This window comes from Triticum urartu, chromosome 6A (genome assembly GCF_056163025.1).
Source record: "Triticum urartu cultivar PI428250 chromosome 6A, HENAU_Tu73, whole genome shotgun sequence".
NCBI classification, from domain to species: Eukaryota; Viridiplantae; Streptophyta; class Magnoliopsida; order Poales; family Poaceae; genus Triticum; species Triticum urartu.
This window is the reverse complement of record NC_141878.1, coordinates 553,880,384-553,896,363: the sequence shown is the minus strand read 5'-3', so window position 1 is coordinate 553,896,363 and position 15,980 is coordinate 553,880,384. Positions and strand designations below refer to the sequence as shown.

The 15,980-nt window shown below is 41.9% G+C and overlaps 1 protein-coding gene across 1 annotated transcript; it reads right to left on the bottom strand.

Moving 5' to 3' along the window:
- Window positions 1-786: 786 nt before the first annotated feature.
- LOC125512710 (protein SEMI-ROLLED LEAF 2) lies at window positions 787-9,413 on the bottom strand. The gene is made up of 20 exons (XM_048677805.2): window positions 9,304-9,413; window positions 8,883-9,105; window positions 8,636-8,710; window positions 7,772-7,887; window positions 7,324-7,438; window positions 7,076-7,204; window positions 6,693-6,740; window positions 6,046-6,248; window positions 5,758-5,954; window positions 5,310-5,587; window positions 5,044-5,193; window positions 4,535-4,966; window positions 4,289-4,438; window positions 3,423-3,495; window positions 3,091-3,218; window positions 2,294-2,488; window positions 2,065-2,202; window positions 1,863-1,973; window positions 1,567-1,713; window positions 787-1,395 (listed from the first exon to the last, which is right to left on the bottom strand). Exons 2-20 carry the CDS (start codon window positions 8,991-8,993, stop codon window positions 1,246-1,248), a joined length of 2,946 nt encoding a protein of 981 aa, XP_048533762.1. The 5' UTR covers window positions 8,994-9,105; window positions 9,304-9,413; the 3' UTR covers window positions 787-1,245.
- Window positions 9,414-15,980: the final 6,567 nt, after the last annotated feature.

Here is a 15,980-nt window from a genome sequence, read left to right as displayed (position 1 = left end):
ATTGTCTTGTTCAGCTAGAATACTTATGTCCTTTTTTTCTCTTAGTGTGTATAGGCAAGGGGATGCTAACATGAGTCCCCTTGCACTTCCCAACAATGGTCAAGGTGCCACAACCACATTTTCATATCTAGCTCAGCTATGGTCCACCTAAGGTCTCCGACCACCCACCTCTTTTACTCACATTTAGTATTTCAAGAGCTTAACATTAAATAATGCACACATTCAATATATGAAGAAAACACATACAAAATACAATTATAAAAAACATTGTTTACTCTACAAATGTGGTCATGATCGTATTGGAGCATTTCTCAAGTTCCAAGACGGTTGTGTCATGTGCCAGCGAGTTCGAGGACCAAATTTGTAACCTTACCTCGAACCGTCGCTGTCCTCCACTGACCAGCGGGGCCCGCCTCGCGCCTAGAGGCAGGAGCGCTCTCTGCATGGCAGCCCTTCCCTCATGGACAACCCCGGCCCACACCACCCACCAAGTTACAAAGGGGCCCACCTAGCAGCCACACCCTTCACAGAACCCAGCCGACGACCCAGCCAGAATTGGGACAAAAATCCAAAATTGGACACCTCAGTTGATGGAGGGAGCTATAAAATTAGGGAGCATAGTAAATTTAAAGATATGTTGTCTTCTTTTTTGGATCTTCTTTTCTATTTCTATTAGTGCACTGAGGTCCAGTTCACCAGGTGCACTACTACAAGCAGTGGAAATGTTCTCTGTACTCACCTAATTTACAAACTGATGAGCCAAACAGAGATATCAATGGGTTCATCTCGAACAAAATCACTGAGCAGATGAATTTCCCGGACCATATACACATGAATACCAACATGTGACACAGCACGATGAGCCCAGCTTGCATAATTACAGTTGCGAGATAGCTGGTTAACAACTGAATGATAAGATAAAACCCTAACAGATTGCACAAAACGACTAGCTGATTCTTCTTGGGCAGAATTAATTACATCCCCCATATGACCTCGACCGGGAGCAAGGAGTAGGCAACCGACTAGTGCTGTCAAGGCACTATTCAATTCTTATGACGGGACGAACTCATCTCATCTTGCATACCGGTGACTCCCCTCGATCTGTTGCAAGTAACAAATGCGTCATGCTTGATGCATGGATTTAGAGCCATAGAGCCACCATTTGCTGGAAACTGGTAGCTTCCCGTGGTGTTGTGGGACCCTAGATTTGCATGTTTCTGTGTTCATTTCCTGCGGTAGGCGGTCTTAGCAACCAGCGGATGCGAGGAACTTGTCATAGGGATTCAGGACTGGTAGCTTGCAGAAATTGGAGTAGCACTGGTCATCGTCTGACTGCAGGATTATCCCAGCTATTGGAGAATCTGGCTCAGATGACTCGAGCAACCCTGTGCCAACCTGCAAGTCCCAGGAATCTTTGTGAGCTTGATACAATGACCACACGAAACAGCAAGAAGAACCGCCGCGCTGTATAGAAGTAACAGAACTATATGGTGATGTAATTGACATGTCCAACTGTTCGTTCCATAGAATGTACCATTGAATGTATACTGAGCTCAGGTTGCTAACCTCTTGTTGCTGGGCACTCATGCAGACAGATAGCTTTTTCTCCTTTCCGATTAAGAGAGCTTCACATTGGTCGGCCACCTGCTTAAAAGGCAAACCCTGGTTTGTTGACACGGACAATCTTCCAACATTCTGAGATGTCTCCGAAACCTGCAGAAGTGATAACCTCTTTTTTAGCAGGTATCGCTGCATCTTAAAAGGCTATTGATTACCACCACCATATTTTATGAAAGCTACTATTCAGCTTTGGTTATGCATTAAACCAGAGTACGAGAGGTAACTAGGAGATAAATTCATACTGATTGGAGAAGCTGATCGACATCAAGAAGACCATTATCCGTCGGTTCTGCTAAGGTATCAGTTGGTTCAACAATCGTATCATCCTCGAAAATAAACCCCATAGGAATAACCTGCATAATAAGTCCCACCACAATATAAGAAACGAAAATTAATGGTTTACAAGACTTGATATTTCCTCTATTGCTAAACATGGCTGATCACCTCCAAGGATTTTTGGTGCAACTTCGCGTTATATGCAGGAGATTTTGAAGGTGATGCAATAAAATGTGAACCGATAGGACACACATCCTCTGCTGAGAAATCCTCAAACAACTGGTTTCTTACAGTAGATAACTCTGGCTGCAGAAAAACACAGCATATTGGGAAATTAACAGCTACAGAAACAGAAAATGTCAAAGCACGAGTATGCACGGGTATCATTCTGACTTACGTCAGATAGCTTCAAGCTATCAAGAATAAGAGAAACTGCTATTTGTTTTGACTGATCATTCAGTTTGATGTTAGAGAGAGATTTCGTAGCAAAATCGTTATCTTCTTTCGAACCGTAGTCTCTAAAGACAGATTCGATACCACTGTCAAGAGCTTGCAATCTGAGGTCATCAACTAAACGAAGAAATGGATCAACCTGGTAAACATAATTATCAAAAATCAACACAAACTGCATAGTAACACAACATATGATTTCTATAAAGCAAAAGGTACAAGCAAAAAACACGTAAAAAGAATAGTGAACTATATACTTTTGTCATCAATGACCCCACCAAGCATATTAATTCCATGTCGGCCACTGTATTTTGAGACGATATTGTACTTGTTAAAATTGATCTGGTACTGTTCCGAAAATTATTGGCCGTGCACCAAAACTGGTACCAAAAACTCGGCTGCTGTTGGTCGGTAGCACAGGTATTCGGCTAAAGAAATGATACTTTTGTACTATGCACCATTTTTTCTAGGGATAAAAAAAACTAAATAATTCATTCATTAACTTTGATTAAGAAATTGCTCCATACTGTTGTTGGGGCATGACTACACAAATATCTCATAAAAAATAAGAAGGAAAATGAAGGAGAAGCATGTTCTACTAACAGAGAAGAAATAGGAGCCTAGTTCTCCTCAAATTTGCTCTCTTTGTGCCCTAGAAATAATGTTCTCTTTGCGGATTTTCTGGATTGCAAACAAGTCATCGCCACAGAAACGTAATGAACAAGGATATGTTGTTTCACTTACGGTACTTTCAATCAACAAATCTTTCACAACTGGAATGAGTGTTGGAACACTAAAAGCTTTCGAAAAGAACACAATCATAGACGTCGCCAGAGTAAAAAGAGAACGCCTGCGTGATGGTGGCAGAAAACCTGCAAAACATGTTACATTGCAGAAAATATTTTAGCATAAACATAGGACTTTCTATTGCATATAGCCATAAGTGAAACCAGAATAACTGAACAAAAGAGCAGATAACACTGCCAAAATAATTGTTATTTTTATGTATCACAATTCAGTGGAAGAAAATAAGTTTCATGTAAAACATTCTGAAAAAAAATCATGGAAATAAGTACCTGCTTGTAATGACATATTTCTTAAAGAAAAGGAAAGCTGAAAGCTGCCGACCAGAATTTCTAGCTGTGAGTTCTGCAATAGATCAATTAGGTCAAATCACAGAGAGTGATGGAATCAAATGTCAAATAAATCTTGCAGCTCAGAGCCATAGAATTTAAGGTTAAAAGCTACATACAGAATAAAGATCCACATAAGAAAGAAAAAAGTTGTCAATTATCATAACAGTTCAATAGCTGAATATGACCGTCATTGATCTATATAATCTGGCAATCAGTCATATAATAAGGAAATGGGAGATAAGAATCATGCTCTGATCAAGTGCAGTCTTTCAGATAAGATCCTATGAACTATGGTATAATCGGCAATGCAACAAACCAAACAAGATATGATAACACCCTAGATTATTGTCATTATGATGAGAGCTTATGTATTATAGTGATTGCTCATACAACTGAGTTTTCTAAAAGGTGTTATTATGTGAATACTAAATGAAATCCTTAATACTACCATCCAATATATATACACACAGATTTATATCAAAATATGTTTTCCTTGTTATGTATTCCCTCCAGTTCACAAATACGTGCCATTTTGGACATACCTTCAGTCAAACTTTTAATTGACTGCCAATATCATTTTAAATATTTAGATTGGAAACATGAAAATCTTATGTGTAGATTTGTGCAAAAAATGTTTTTAGAATATTAAAAAAATTAGGTTATTGCATATAATATAGTTGCATCTTGATAAAAACAAAATCAAGACCATTCAAGGTCTAAAACGTCGCTTATTTGAGAACTGGATAGAGTACTGGCAGGAAACACACAAAAAACTGGTCATAGATCCGGGCAATGTGCTTCCTCACCTTGTCTCCAGAAAATAGTAGCATCAAGCTGTAAGTATGTGAAATTGCTTCATAGTTTCGTGGAACATTTTCAGGTGACAATGCCTGGGTCCACAGCGATGAAAGCAGAAGATTTGCCTGACGTGCACTCAGTATGAGGATGACTGGTTCCTGCAAAGTAAAAGAATAAAACTTCTTGTTCTGCTAAGAAATAGGCAGTTACTGAATGATCCTGTTAGCCACAAGAAAGCTGAGTATAATACATACTGTTTCTGGAGCAGGTCCACTTGATTTACTTATTTCTGTTGCAGACGGTAAAGAAGGATCTTTTACACTAGTCATCCTTTGGATAGTCTGTGACTTAAACAATTGTGGCTCATTTTCACTGCCCTGTTCTGTGTCCTCAGTGATGATGGGCATTAGATTTGAGCTTTCCCGCCGTGGACTTCCACGAAATGAAGACACGTTTCTTTTTAATTTCCCAAACAAAGCTGCTGAAGATGAAAAAACTGACGATGTCCTGGATAATGTCTTCTGCAGATTAACCTTGCTTGTCTGTGAAGTTCCTGAGAAAGAGCATGGAGCGACAGAGGAGGGAACAAGAACAACAGAGAAAATCCGGTGTGCCCCTAAATGGGTCTCGCAATCGGGATAGACCATTGCCATAATCAGTTGATGAAACAATGCCTCAGGAAATGCCTACAGTGTGTAGTATACCTTGTTAAACATTTTGTACACAAGAGAACGGAAAGAAAAATTATTTTCAATCAACGTACTTTGCTCTTATATGTCAAGTTTGGCAATGAAGCAATTATTTGAGCTGTACGATATGCTGCACAAATGGTTGACCGTGCAACAGGTGTGGTACTTGAAACATTCTCCAGTACTACAGCTAATGTATCAAGGATAGGTCCAGCATCACCGACCTGAAGAGCATAAAGGAAAATTCAAGGAGCATATAGATGGGTGGGCGTGGTTGCAAACGATCCATAGCTTGCAAACAGCAAAGGGTGTTTCTGAAACAACTTCAGAGAAAACTGACCTTTCTAGACATTTGAATAATGCATTCATCTACACCTTTCTGATAGCTGTCATTCCATTTGTTTTCGCCTCCAAGACTTTCATCTTGCATACTTTTACCCAAATGCTTGACCATATCACTAATTGCAGCCATTATTGCAGTAGAAGATTGAGCTTTGGAATTCTCAGCAAGGTGTGCTGTAACTTCAATGATGTCTAGAATCATATCTGGTTGGTTCGATACATTCTTGTGTTCGAGATGCTTAACTAACATCGACAACAATATATGCGCATTCTGTCCTGCCAGCCAATAATGTAAACTTATAAAAGAATAGAAAAATTGTCAACACTAGCAATCACTGAAGATGAGCATGCATGTGTAGATATCTTGAATACCACATGAAAATATAAAGTGTAAACTAATTAAATAAGTAAATTAAATCCAAAAGGCTGAGGAAATAATGAAATACCAGCTTTCTCCATCACAATCTGCATATCCAGGAGGACACACAGTGCAAGTCCCTTAGAAGGTGACCACATATTGTTAGTATCAAAATAACGAAATACTGTCTCCAGAACTCGCCGGATGGTTGTTGCTTCCCTAGATATTCTAGCAAGGTTGTGCAGGCAAATCCCAGACCAGAAATTTGGACTTCTTGATTCTTCTCTGTGCAGGAAAAATGATTTAAAGAGATAAGATATTAGAAAAATTATTACAATGTATAAAATTCTATAAACTCCAGCCCAAAATTATTTACGTTGTCAAATTCAATGCACCGTTGGTAGCTCTAATATCTTTCCATGAAGAAACCCTCGCCAAAATGGTAACAGCAGGAGGGCCATGACCTTCAGCCTTGAGAACTTCATTCACCCAGCGACTCCTTCTGTCCTCAATGGTGTCATCATTATTCTCGGAATTTGCATATGGGCTGTCATAGTTTTCCAGAACTGCAGAGACAACCTGTGCAACCAAAAAATAATGGTTGAGAATAGAAGTAGCCTGGCAGAAGAGCAGTTATCCTGATACACGGTTGTGCCTGTTTGGCCCTATGATCTCAACAGAGTTAACGACTAACTGGCAAGTAGAAGCTTTATGTTACATGTTTCGAAGGAAGAGAAAACTAGGAGCTGTCGAAGACAGGTTCATGTTCAATAATCATATATAACTTATAACATGGACAGATTGGAAGATAGAACTATGCACTGCGAGCTTATTCAAACTAAACAGACTAAAAGATCAACAGTAAAACCTTGGATTTGACTAACAACTGTTTGGTTGTTTTTATACTACTCCCTCCGTCCCATAACATAAGAACGCTTTTCAAACTTTGTTAGCTTGAAAAATGTTCTTATATTATTGGGCGGAGGGAGTAAAATGCAATGGGAAATAGAAAACTGCACTTACATTGTCAAGTTCTGAAGAGATATGGGAGTGCTCACCCATAAACCAGACCTGAAAACACACATAAATGGACATATATGAGTATTTCGATATACATTTGAAGCACAAATGTGGGCACATATGGCCTCTTTTTGTACTGATGAATCCATCCCTCGGCAGGACGGTGCAAGACCCAATCTTTTGATGAGAGGATCAAATAACATCTCAAATGGCATGATGCACAAAAGACAGAAAGAACATTTTGAGGAGATGCTGATCATGCATGATGACACTGTCTAACCCTACTATTTGACGTCACCACCCAAAAAAGCATCATGAAGGACTAGCTGCCAGTAAGACAATCAGCTGTAGAGCCACCAGGTATATATAACAAAAGAAAGAAGTACCAAAGATGAAAGGGCTTGGAGCGCGGCAGCATGAAGACTGGATGTCTTCTCCTTCTCACCCATCTCTTGGGCCAGCTGACATAGTATAGGAATTTGGTTCTCTAGATTGAACATGTAAGTGCTGTCAACCTGTAACAAGAAGTGTAACACACAACTCAAAATTTGCTGAAAAGAGTTGTCTTTGATGATAGCAAAAATGCAAAACTATTTTAATTCGCAAATTGTTGCCTACCCGAATGTCCAAATACCTGGTAGTTTACAAAGTCAAAAAGCATTTGACACGCTATTATCCGTAAGTCATCATGTCTATTTTGCTCCATTGTGGTCTCTACGATGGTCAGTAAACTATTGGCAAAAAGGGGCCTGCAAAACAGTGACTTCGCTCATTATAGCAATTATTCACACAAACAGAACATATAAAATATTTGCACCAGGTACAATTTTTAATGTTGCAAGATATCAGAGTCTACCCGAAATAAATAGCTTGAACAAAAAGCATAACTCAAATATACAATTGGACAAAGAGTAACATAAATGACATTATTCTATATAGGCATGACATAGCAGTCTTGAAACTGAAAAATAGTGAACATACAATGAAGTTATCATAAATATATACAAAATTCCAACATTTAGCATCTAGAACCTTCAGTGATATATTCAAAAGAGAAAATGCAACTAGCAAAAACAACTTACAGTTGCTCCGGACAAGAACATATCACCTTTCGGTAAATTGCCATGACAACTTTCACTGAGCCAAAACGCTCAGATCTCAATTCCTTGAAAAACTTTTGCTCCAAATAAACGGTAATCTGTGAAAGTAAAGTGTACACGCATCATTATTTAGGCTTTCCAACTCGTCCCTTCGAAAAGCAAGTTCATCTGTAATTAAAACTCTCTTTAGTTCTTAATCAGAAGGCAGTACTCTTTCCCAGTTTTCAGACAAGTAGCATAATTATGAATGAGAAAAAGATCAAATCCATGGGTAGGGAAAAACTCATACTTTCTAAAACTCTCCCTAAGAGGTATAACCCTCGGGTTCCACTACTTGTCTTATAGTATGATGTTATTTTCTAGCAATTTTGACTACCAGATGCCTTGCTTGCATTGAACATGTACGAGCAGAAATAGACTTAGAAGCATTAAAGTGCATATGCGGGATATAGTTAATTTTTAGGTGGATTTTCTTTGCACAATTTAATTAAACTCTATATTTCTGTGGTCAGTAACATAGGCAGCTAGCGGCACCCAAATAATACAAGTTTGAGGCCAAGGCTAAGCAATTTTGCGGCGAACACAAGAGGAAGAGATCTTCAGGTAAGCAACAATTGTCCAGTAACCAGCAAAGAGCACAAATAGACGATTGTAATTGCAGCACAACAGCCTAGGTAGAAATATAAAGGGTGCAAACATGATTCGGTAAGAACTAAGTTTTAGACTTGTTCAGAGAATTATGTTGCACCAGAAGAATACAACACTGACCTGTTGGTCACAATCGGACACCGTGGGGAGTTGCGCTAGAACAATAAGTAAGAGTCTAAATCTAAAAGAGAAACACACCTTTGGTACACGCAGTGAATTCTTGGAAATATATTCGCACAATTTGCCTATCTTTCGATCGTTTGGTGGTTCATCCTGAAAAATGGAGATCAAAGTTTCCTGAGAGGTTAGAGAAGATGCACATTTTTGCAGAGCAGATGTGTACTGGTATGGTACAAATCTAGATACTGTCAAAAACAAGGAAAACTTTGCTAGCATGGCGGTCTCAGATTCAAATCCGTTGGAATGTTATAATGCACGTGATCACCTGCGACTTGGGGAAGATTTCGGCGAGCAATTTCTTGTAGCGCTTGACCGGGTGGCGAGACCTGGTCCGCAGGTCGGGGCAGAGGAAGCATAGGCTCTCGCACACTTCCATGGTCGTCAGCAGGGCGCCTCAAACTCCACCATCCGGCGTCCACGCGGCGGCCCACACCATCAGCGAGCTCCTATCGCGCCCAATTCCCACTCAGACCTACAAGCAGCCCGACCTTCAACAAAAAAATTAACCAAACAATCAAATCGGTACTGACATTTCCGATTGAGCAACAAAGGGTCGAAATGCGACAGGATTTGCGGGAGCTAGCACGCACATTCGGCCGATCGCGGCAAGATCACGGAGCGAACTCCTGATCGGCGGCAAACTGCCTAAGAACCGTCTGAGAACCCGGCCGTGCGTACGTACGTACCTGGGGGGCGGTGGATCGATCGACGGGACGGGACGGGCGGGCGCAGGGCGCGGCGGCTGGTCCGCGCCTCGCGGCGGGGGCAGGCGATCGATGGTGGGGGTGGTGGGGGGTGGTGGGAGAGAGAAGGGAAGGGAAGGGGGGGTCCGGGCGAGGGAGGGGGGCTCCGCTCCTCTTCCGCTCCTTCCTCCTTCGTCGCCGCGCCGTCTGCTGCCGCGCGCCTAAATTGCTGCCCTCGCCGCGCTCGCGTGGCCTTTTCTATATCTGGACACACCGCCCACGCCTTCTCCGGGCGCTTTTGTACATGCGCACTGACCCGGGCCCACGTCTCGTTTCAGTTACAGGTGGGCCCGCTGGACAAAAAGTTCATCAAAATGTTCATGTAAAACAATCATCAAAATGCGAGCAAATCCTGTTTCTTAAAGAGAGTTTATTAAAAACATTAAGGTGTGCATCAAGGCCGAATACTCGCGATAGCCACGTCATCATGGGGAGAGAGATTCCCATTCGTCGCGGGCCTGGTAGGCACTGTTCTGTTCAGGTCGTGGGCGACGTATTCCTAGGATCCTTCCCCACGAAGGCAACGCCGCATCGACCCAGATGCCGACCTCCCTCGCCCCCAACCCAACCCCCGCCGGCGACCTTCGTCTCCCCCAGCCCAATCCTACCCCGCTCTCCTCTCTCCCTATGCCCCTACCTTCCTCCCTCCTTGACGGAGCCCGAAACTCTAGCTCATCTGTTCCATGGTTCCGGCCATGGATGGGGAGACCACGGACGCGGCAGCCGCCGTCCCACCCCGCACCTATTCCGGCGATGACGATGCCGAATCCGCATCAGCAGCAGCCGATCTGCACCCAACCACGACGGCTGCAGCTCGATGGAGGATGTAGGCTAGCCGCATCGCTGGGTCCAACCAGGGCGTGGCACACCTGGAACCTCGCTGCCGCGGTGGTGCAGAACCAGCGCCATGGCGGGCAACAACAGCAGCGAGTTCCAGCCTCCATCTCACCTTCCCCGCCCCCATCGCTGCTTAAGATACTCACTTGTTCCCCTCTCCCTCATGCTCCGCAAATCCCCGATGGCATATGAGAAGGGAGGATAAAGAGACAGGGGAGCTCTCGGGGAGATGACTGCTAAATCGCAGCTACCACAAAAAACACAGGCCAACACCTCGGACATAACCCATGCACCGGCCACTGTGATTTCGCACATGGCATGTTCTAATCACTAGAGTGAAAGGCGAGCTCCAGACTTGGTAGATGATGTGAGGGATGGTGTATACTGCAACACATTGTAGAGCTTACCATATCCACTAAGTCTGTACTTACTACCAAGTGCAGGCAGAGTGAAGAACTACAATCTGAAGAAAGCAAGCATCAACAAGGCTGATACTGCTACTCTATTTGATCATCCATTTTGCCGCAGTTTGGGCTAAGCAAGGTATGATGGTAACTTCTAGCGCTTGATTCAAAAATGGTCATTTGTTATACATCATTTATTTTCTATTTTGAATCTTAATATATCTAATCAGCCCAGTATTTCTTTTTTCAAATTCTATAGTTAACACAAAATCCAATCTCAAGAGTAAGCAATATAGTACGTATACACTAACTGTCTGAAATGTGCCTTATGGTAGCTTCTAAGAGCGGGGATATGTGCATATACGAAGAAACATATACCGAACCATTCAACTCTGTTACTGAAACCATTCCAAGAACCCTTTTCCCTTGCACTATTTCACATTATCACAGAAATCTCTGAAAAAGGCCAACTACATATGGAATCCCTCAGTCTCTTCTAACCTCCCTTGTCTACTGAATGTGTTAAAAGTAGAGGCTATACTCTGTTTCTAGACAAGTATGACGATAGGGTCAGTAGCGCCATTGCAAAGTCTGTAGCATGTAAAGTGTGTTATTTTGCCTGTCTAAACTGGTTAGACAAAGTTCTTTTTTCTCAGATGATTGCTAATAGTGCCTACACAACCTTTTATCCTCACCATTGCTGGTCCGACTATTACATACTCCATCCGTCCCATAATATAAGAGTGTTTTTGACACTACACTAGTATAAAAACGCTCTTATATTATGGGACGGAGGGAGTAATATACTTCTGAACTTCTCTAATTGCATTTGATGAATTGCTGAAAGGTGGTTGGACAATAGGGGAGCAGTATTCCAAGAAATTGATTTCTTCGTCTGATTTAGGGTGGTCTTCAGAATCTGACAAGAAATTGATGTAAGATTTATTTTCCTATTTTTGGAAGTTCCTGATTTGTATAACCATAATGCTCTTCTCATTGTACAGGCAATTGAAGGTCCAACATGATTGTGCTGATGCTCTCTCCTTTGTAGACGACCATCCCGATGTTTGGGGTTTACTTACTTGGTACTTAGTATTTTCATTCCGTGGGTATTACATCCTCGTTGTTCTGGTCGATGCAAACAAGATCCTTGACGTTTTTTGAATCAAATAAATGGTTGTTTCTTTCTTCGTTGGCGGCTAGATCGTTTTATGGTTATTTATTCTGAAATTGTAAGTTGAATGGATGACTCTGTTGTAGCGGTCCATCTCTGAAGTACAGTTGTGGTCAATCCACACATGACCGAGTTGATCTGCTCTATGGCGAATTAGTTTACCTTTGTTTCGGTGGCCACAAATAGTACTATTAAACTATTGATACATTATTAGGGGCTAGAACAAGGCATGTACTATTTGTTCCCTTTGGATTGGGTGATTTCTGTGAACCTTTACCTCTATGCATTTTCCACAGGTTTACAACACAAGATTCCTGACCAGAAGGGGAACAACGCGGCGATCACCAAGTAAGTTTTGCTCTGACTTTCTTTTGCAGAGTTAATTGGTCTTAAACTTAATTTCCAGGGATGCTGATGAAGCTTCTTAATTGGCTAGATGGATTTGATGAGGTTGCCATGGTAAACTAACATCATCAAGGTTTTTTTTCTCTAGATGCCTTTATGCCATAAATGCAAAGGAATGGATTCAATCGAAGTAATTTGCTAGCTAATGTGTGTGTGATATGCACTCTAGCTTTCCTTGCTCTTGGGGAAAGTATAGGTGTTTCAACATGAATTTTGCAGATAAAATTTATTGTTCATCATTGCTTCATTGCTTCTCTGAATTTACTGGATGTTGATTCACATTACATTTTATTTACTCCCTTATCTAACGTATCACATTTTTTAGAAGGATTTTTTTTAGGATTGTAGGTTTTGTTCTGTCTTATTGTTGACATGCCAACATAATTACCTGATTGTCTGATAGGCTTGAATTCTTACGATTTCCTTCTTACTGTGTTTGTTTTATTTAATTTTGTGAAAATCTGATTTTATCCTAACCTGATACATCTTGATCACTTATGCCGAGAAGGGTTCATCGTCCCAATCAAGGTGAGTAAATCGACCACCTCTTTGGTGCTTTTGCAATTGGTAATGTGCTACTTGTGGCTTGAGTGGCTTCAGTTCAGTGAAGAGCACAACTTATTTGCACTTGCTAGAATATAATTATCCTTTGTGATTTTGCTACGTATTACCTGCGACTTGATTGATTTCAGGTTAGGAACATGATTAGGCTGTTGCATTGTGCATGACCATGGGAAGACACTGTTTCCCATCATATAGTTAGTGTGATGGTACAATTTCCCATGCAGTATAAGCTGGAGTGTGAGCTTTGCCTATGCCCTTAGTAGCTTACAAAATTTCACCTTATTCCACTTTCATGGTACTATATTGCCATCATGAAGCATGGTCATTTGGTTAGGAGTATTTGTTTTACAACCTCGGGTTCACATTAGTTGTTTCTCTTCATGGCGAGTTAGCTTTATCGGTGTCATTTTCAGCTCGATGGTCATGAATTAATTGTGACTTCCTATCTACTCACACTTACTTCAACAATTGCTTGTTTTAACCATAACTTATTATTCAGATTGTCTTTGATGTGTGAGTTTCAGCAACATACACAACATTGCACACTATTATGGAACGGAGGGAGTATGTTCTTTTATTACTAATCCCACTTTCCATGTGCATGCTAGGCAAGTTGCCTTTCAGGTCCAGTGCATCACTAGGTGATTATACGTTGTTTTCGGTTAGATCAACTTGCATCAGTCGCTGCTCGGTGTGTGAAAGGGGAAGTTCAGAAGTAGTGGGGAGTGCAGCTGACTAAAATCCATATAGCAATTGTGTTGGGTACATCAAGATGAAGATCAAGAGATTTTTTCATGAAATGCATCATGTTGTTTCTGATGTGAAAATGGATTATACCAGGCCTCTGGAGGACTCTGAAAGGTGTTCTTTTTATTTGTTTCCTTAGTTGTGGCCTCATGAGGTCCCTTTCTTTAGCCAAACTGAAGCACTTCATGTTAGCTTGTCTTCACTTTTCGATTAACTGTAATGCATTGTCTTACTCGTTTATGCTCCCCGGGTGAGTCGCGCATATCCTCATTAGATGTAGCACTGGCTATGTCGCACATATCCTCATTAGATGTAGCACTGGCTATGACGGTTCTGAACTCAAATAATATAGTATATGTATGTTTGCTCGATCTGGAAATAATATATCTTGATGTTATAGCATACGTCCATATTGATGTAATGAGTGAGGCTAAGGACAAAATATGACAGCCGAATGCGCTGACACAAGATAAGTGCGCACAAGCCCGCCTCAAGTGGCGCCATCAGGTGGCGCCCCATCCTCTAGTTTGAATCAAATTGCTTCAGGTAGCCCCTCTCCTTTTCAACATTTTTTTTCCTGACTACCCCTGTAAAAAAACATTTTTCCTGCCTAAGGACAACTCCAACGCAGGAACGCTAACTGACGTTCGGTTTGTCAGGCTTTCATCCGTTTGGGATGCTACTTTGGCCATTGTCCGACCTTGTTGGTGCCATTCTGTTCAGTAAACCTAACCGGTCGACCCATTTTGGTCCAGCTTGTCTGTTTTGTTTTCATTTTTTCTCAATTTCGACATTCTATATATATAAATCAAATGAACAAATAAAAATGAAATGTCGATCTCGATTAAACAAACAAGTTAAATAGTTTCTATTACAACGCAACAAATAAGTCAAATAGTTTTTATTACAACAAGAAGAATTTGAAATTGTAGCAAATATATTGAAAGAAAATGAGAAGATTTATCTATTGGTTGCCAATGTGAGTTCACATATGCTCAACAAAATCTATTTGGAGTTGAATATGAGTTCTCCAATTACACGTTTTCTTGGTAAAATTAGGTGCATTGTGCATATATTGTCGCTCCATACACAGGCTCAACGTTCTCACCCCGGTAATTAAGCCTTGGTCAAATATGGTGTCATCACGCTCATCCTCTACGATCTTGTTGTGCATGATCACACAACATGTCGCCATCTCTCACATCTTCTGAGTGCTCCATCTTCTAGCAGGGTGCCAAACAATAGTCCATCGAGATTGAAGCACACCAGAAGCACGCTCCACATTCTTTCTATCACTCTTGTTCTTGGGAAAACCTAGCCCTCTTCTCTCCTAAGGGCACTGAGATTGTCTTCACAATAGTTACCCATTGAGGATAGATATCATCAGCTAGGTAGTATTCCTTGTTGTATTGGTAGTCATTGACCTAAAAGTTGACATATGGGGATTAGCCTTCAAAAAGCCTAGCAAACACTGGAGAGTGCTAAAGCACGGTGATATCATTGTGAGAACCTGCCATCCCAAAAAGGGTGCCAAATCTAGAGATCTTGTGATGCCACGGCTTCAAGTATGGCTGTGCAAACCTTAACATGTCCTTTATATTGCCCCTGTCAAGCAAATGGACAGTTCTTCCACGACCAGTGCATACAATCTATGCTTCCAAGCATCCCCTGAAGGCCTCTCGATTCATTGATCGCCAACGACCGAGCTATATCCGCATCATTTGGTTCTCTCAAGTACTCCTTGCCAACACACTGCAAACCATAGTTTTGTGGACCATATACAATGCCTCAAGGCATGTGGACTCACTCATGCGGATATGCTCACTTGTAAACATCCGAACAACTGCAATACCTTTTTTTATAAGAGAAGAAGCCAACCTTTCCAAGGGCAACAGGCTGGCAATCGAAGTAATCATCGTACTACATCACTCCCTTCCAAAGACGGTTGAACACATGTCCCGCCATTCGGAAGCATCACCGGAGCTTGGCACTAAAAACTGGGCTTGTGAGCTCAAAATAATCGTCGTAGAGTAGGCAATGGCCGCTTTCTCTATTACAACTCAAACCCGGAGCATGGCCCAGGATGGGTCCCCTAAACATTGGGGGTTGGCTCGAGATGTGCTCATTGACAACCATAGTAGCAACCATGAATTCATCATCATCGGACGATGAACATGATGTTGTTGACAAAAAACTCATATGAGCTATCCATACCCGTATCTTGTGGTGTGGAGGAGGCTCGACTGGGCAAATGGCCAAACACCTTAAGGGCGTCAACTGCCTCGGGCACAGACAAGGGGCGGACGGTGAAAGGACCTGCCCTCGGCTCGTCGCAGTAGGCCTGTGGTAGCCCCGCATCCTCCGGTAGTGTCAGTTGAGGTTGAGGTGCTACTGGCAACCCACGCCTCGGCGTGCCTTGTAGTCCTCCTATAGCGGCAGTGGCGGTGGGGGCGCCGGTGGATGCGGTCGCGGGGCTGAGGTGGTGGCGA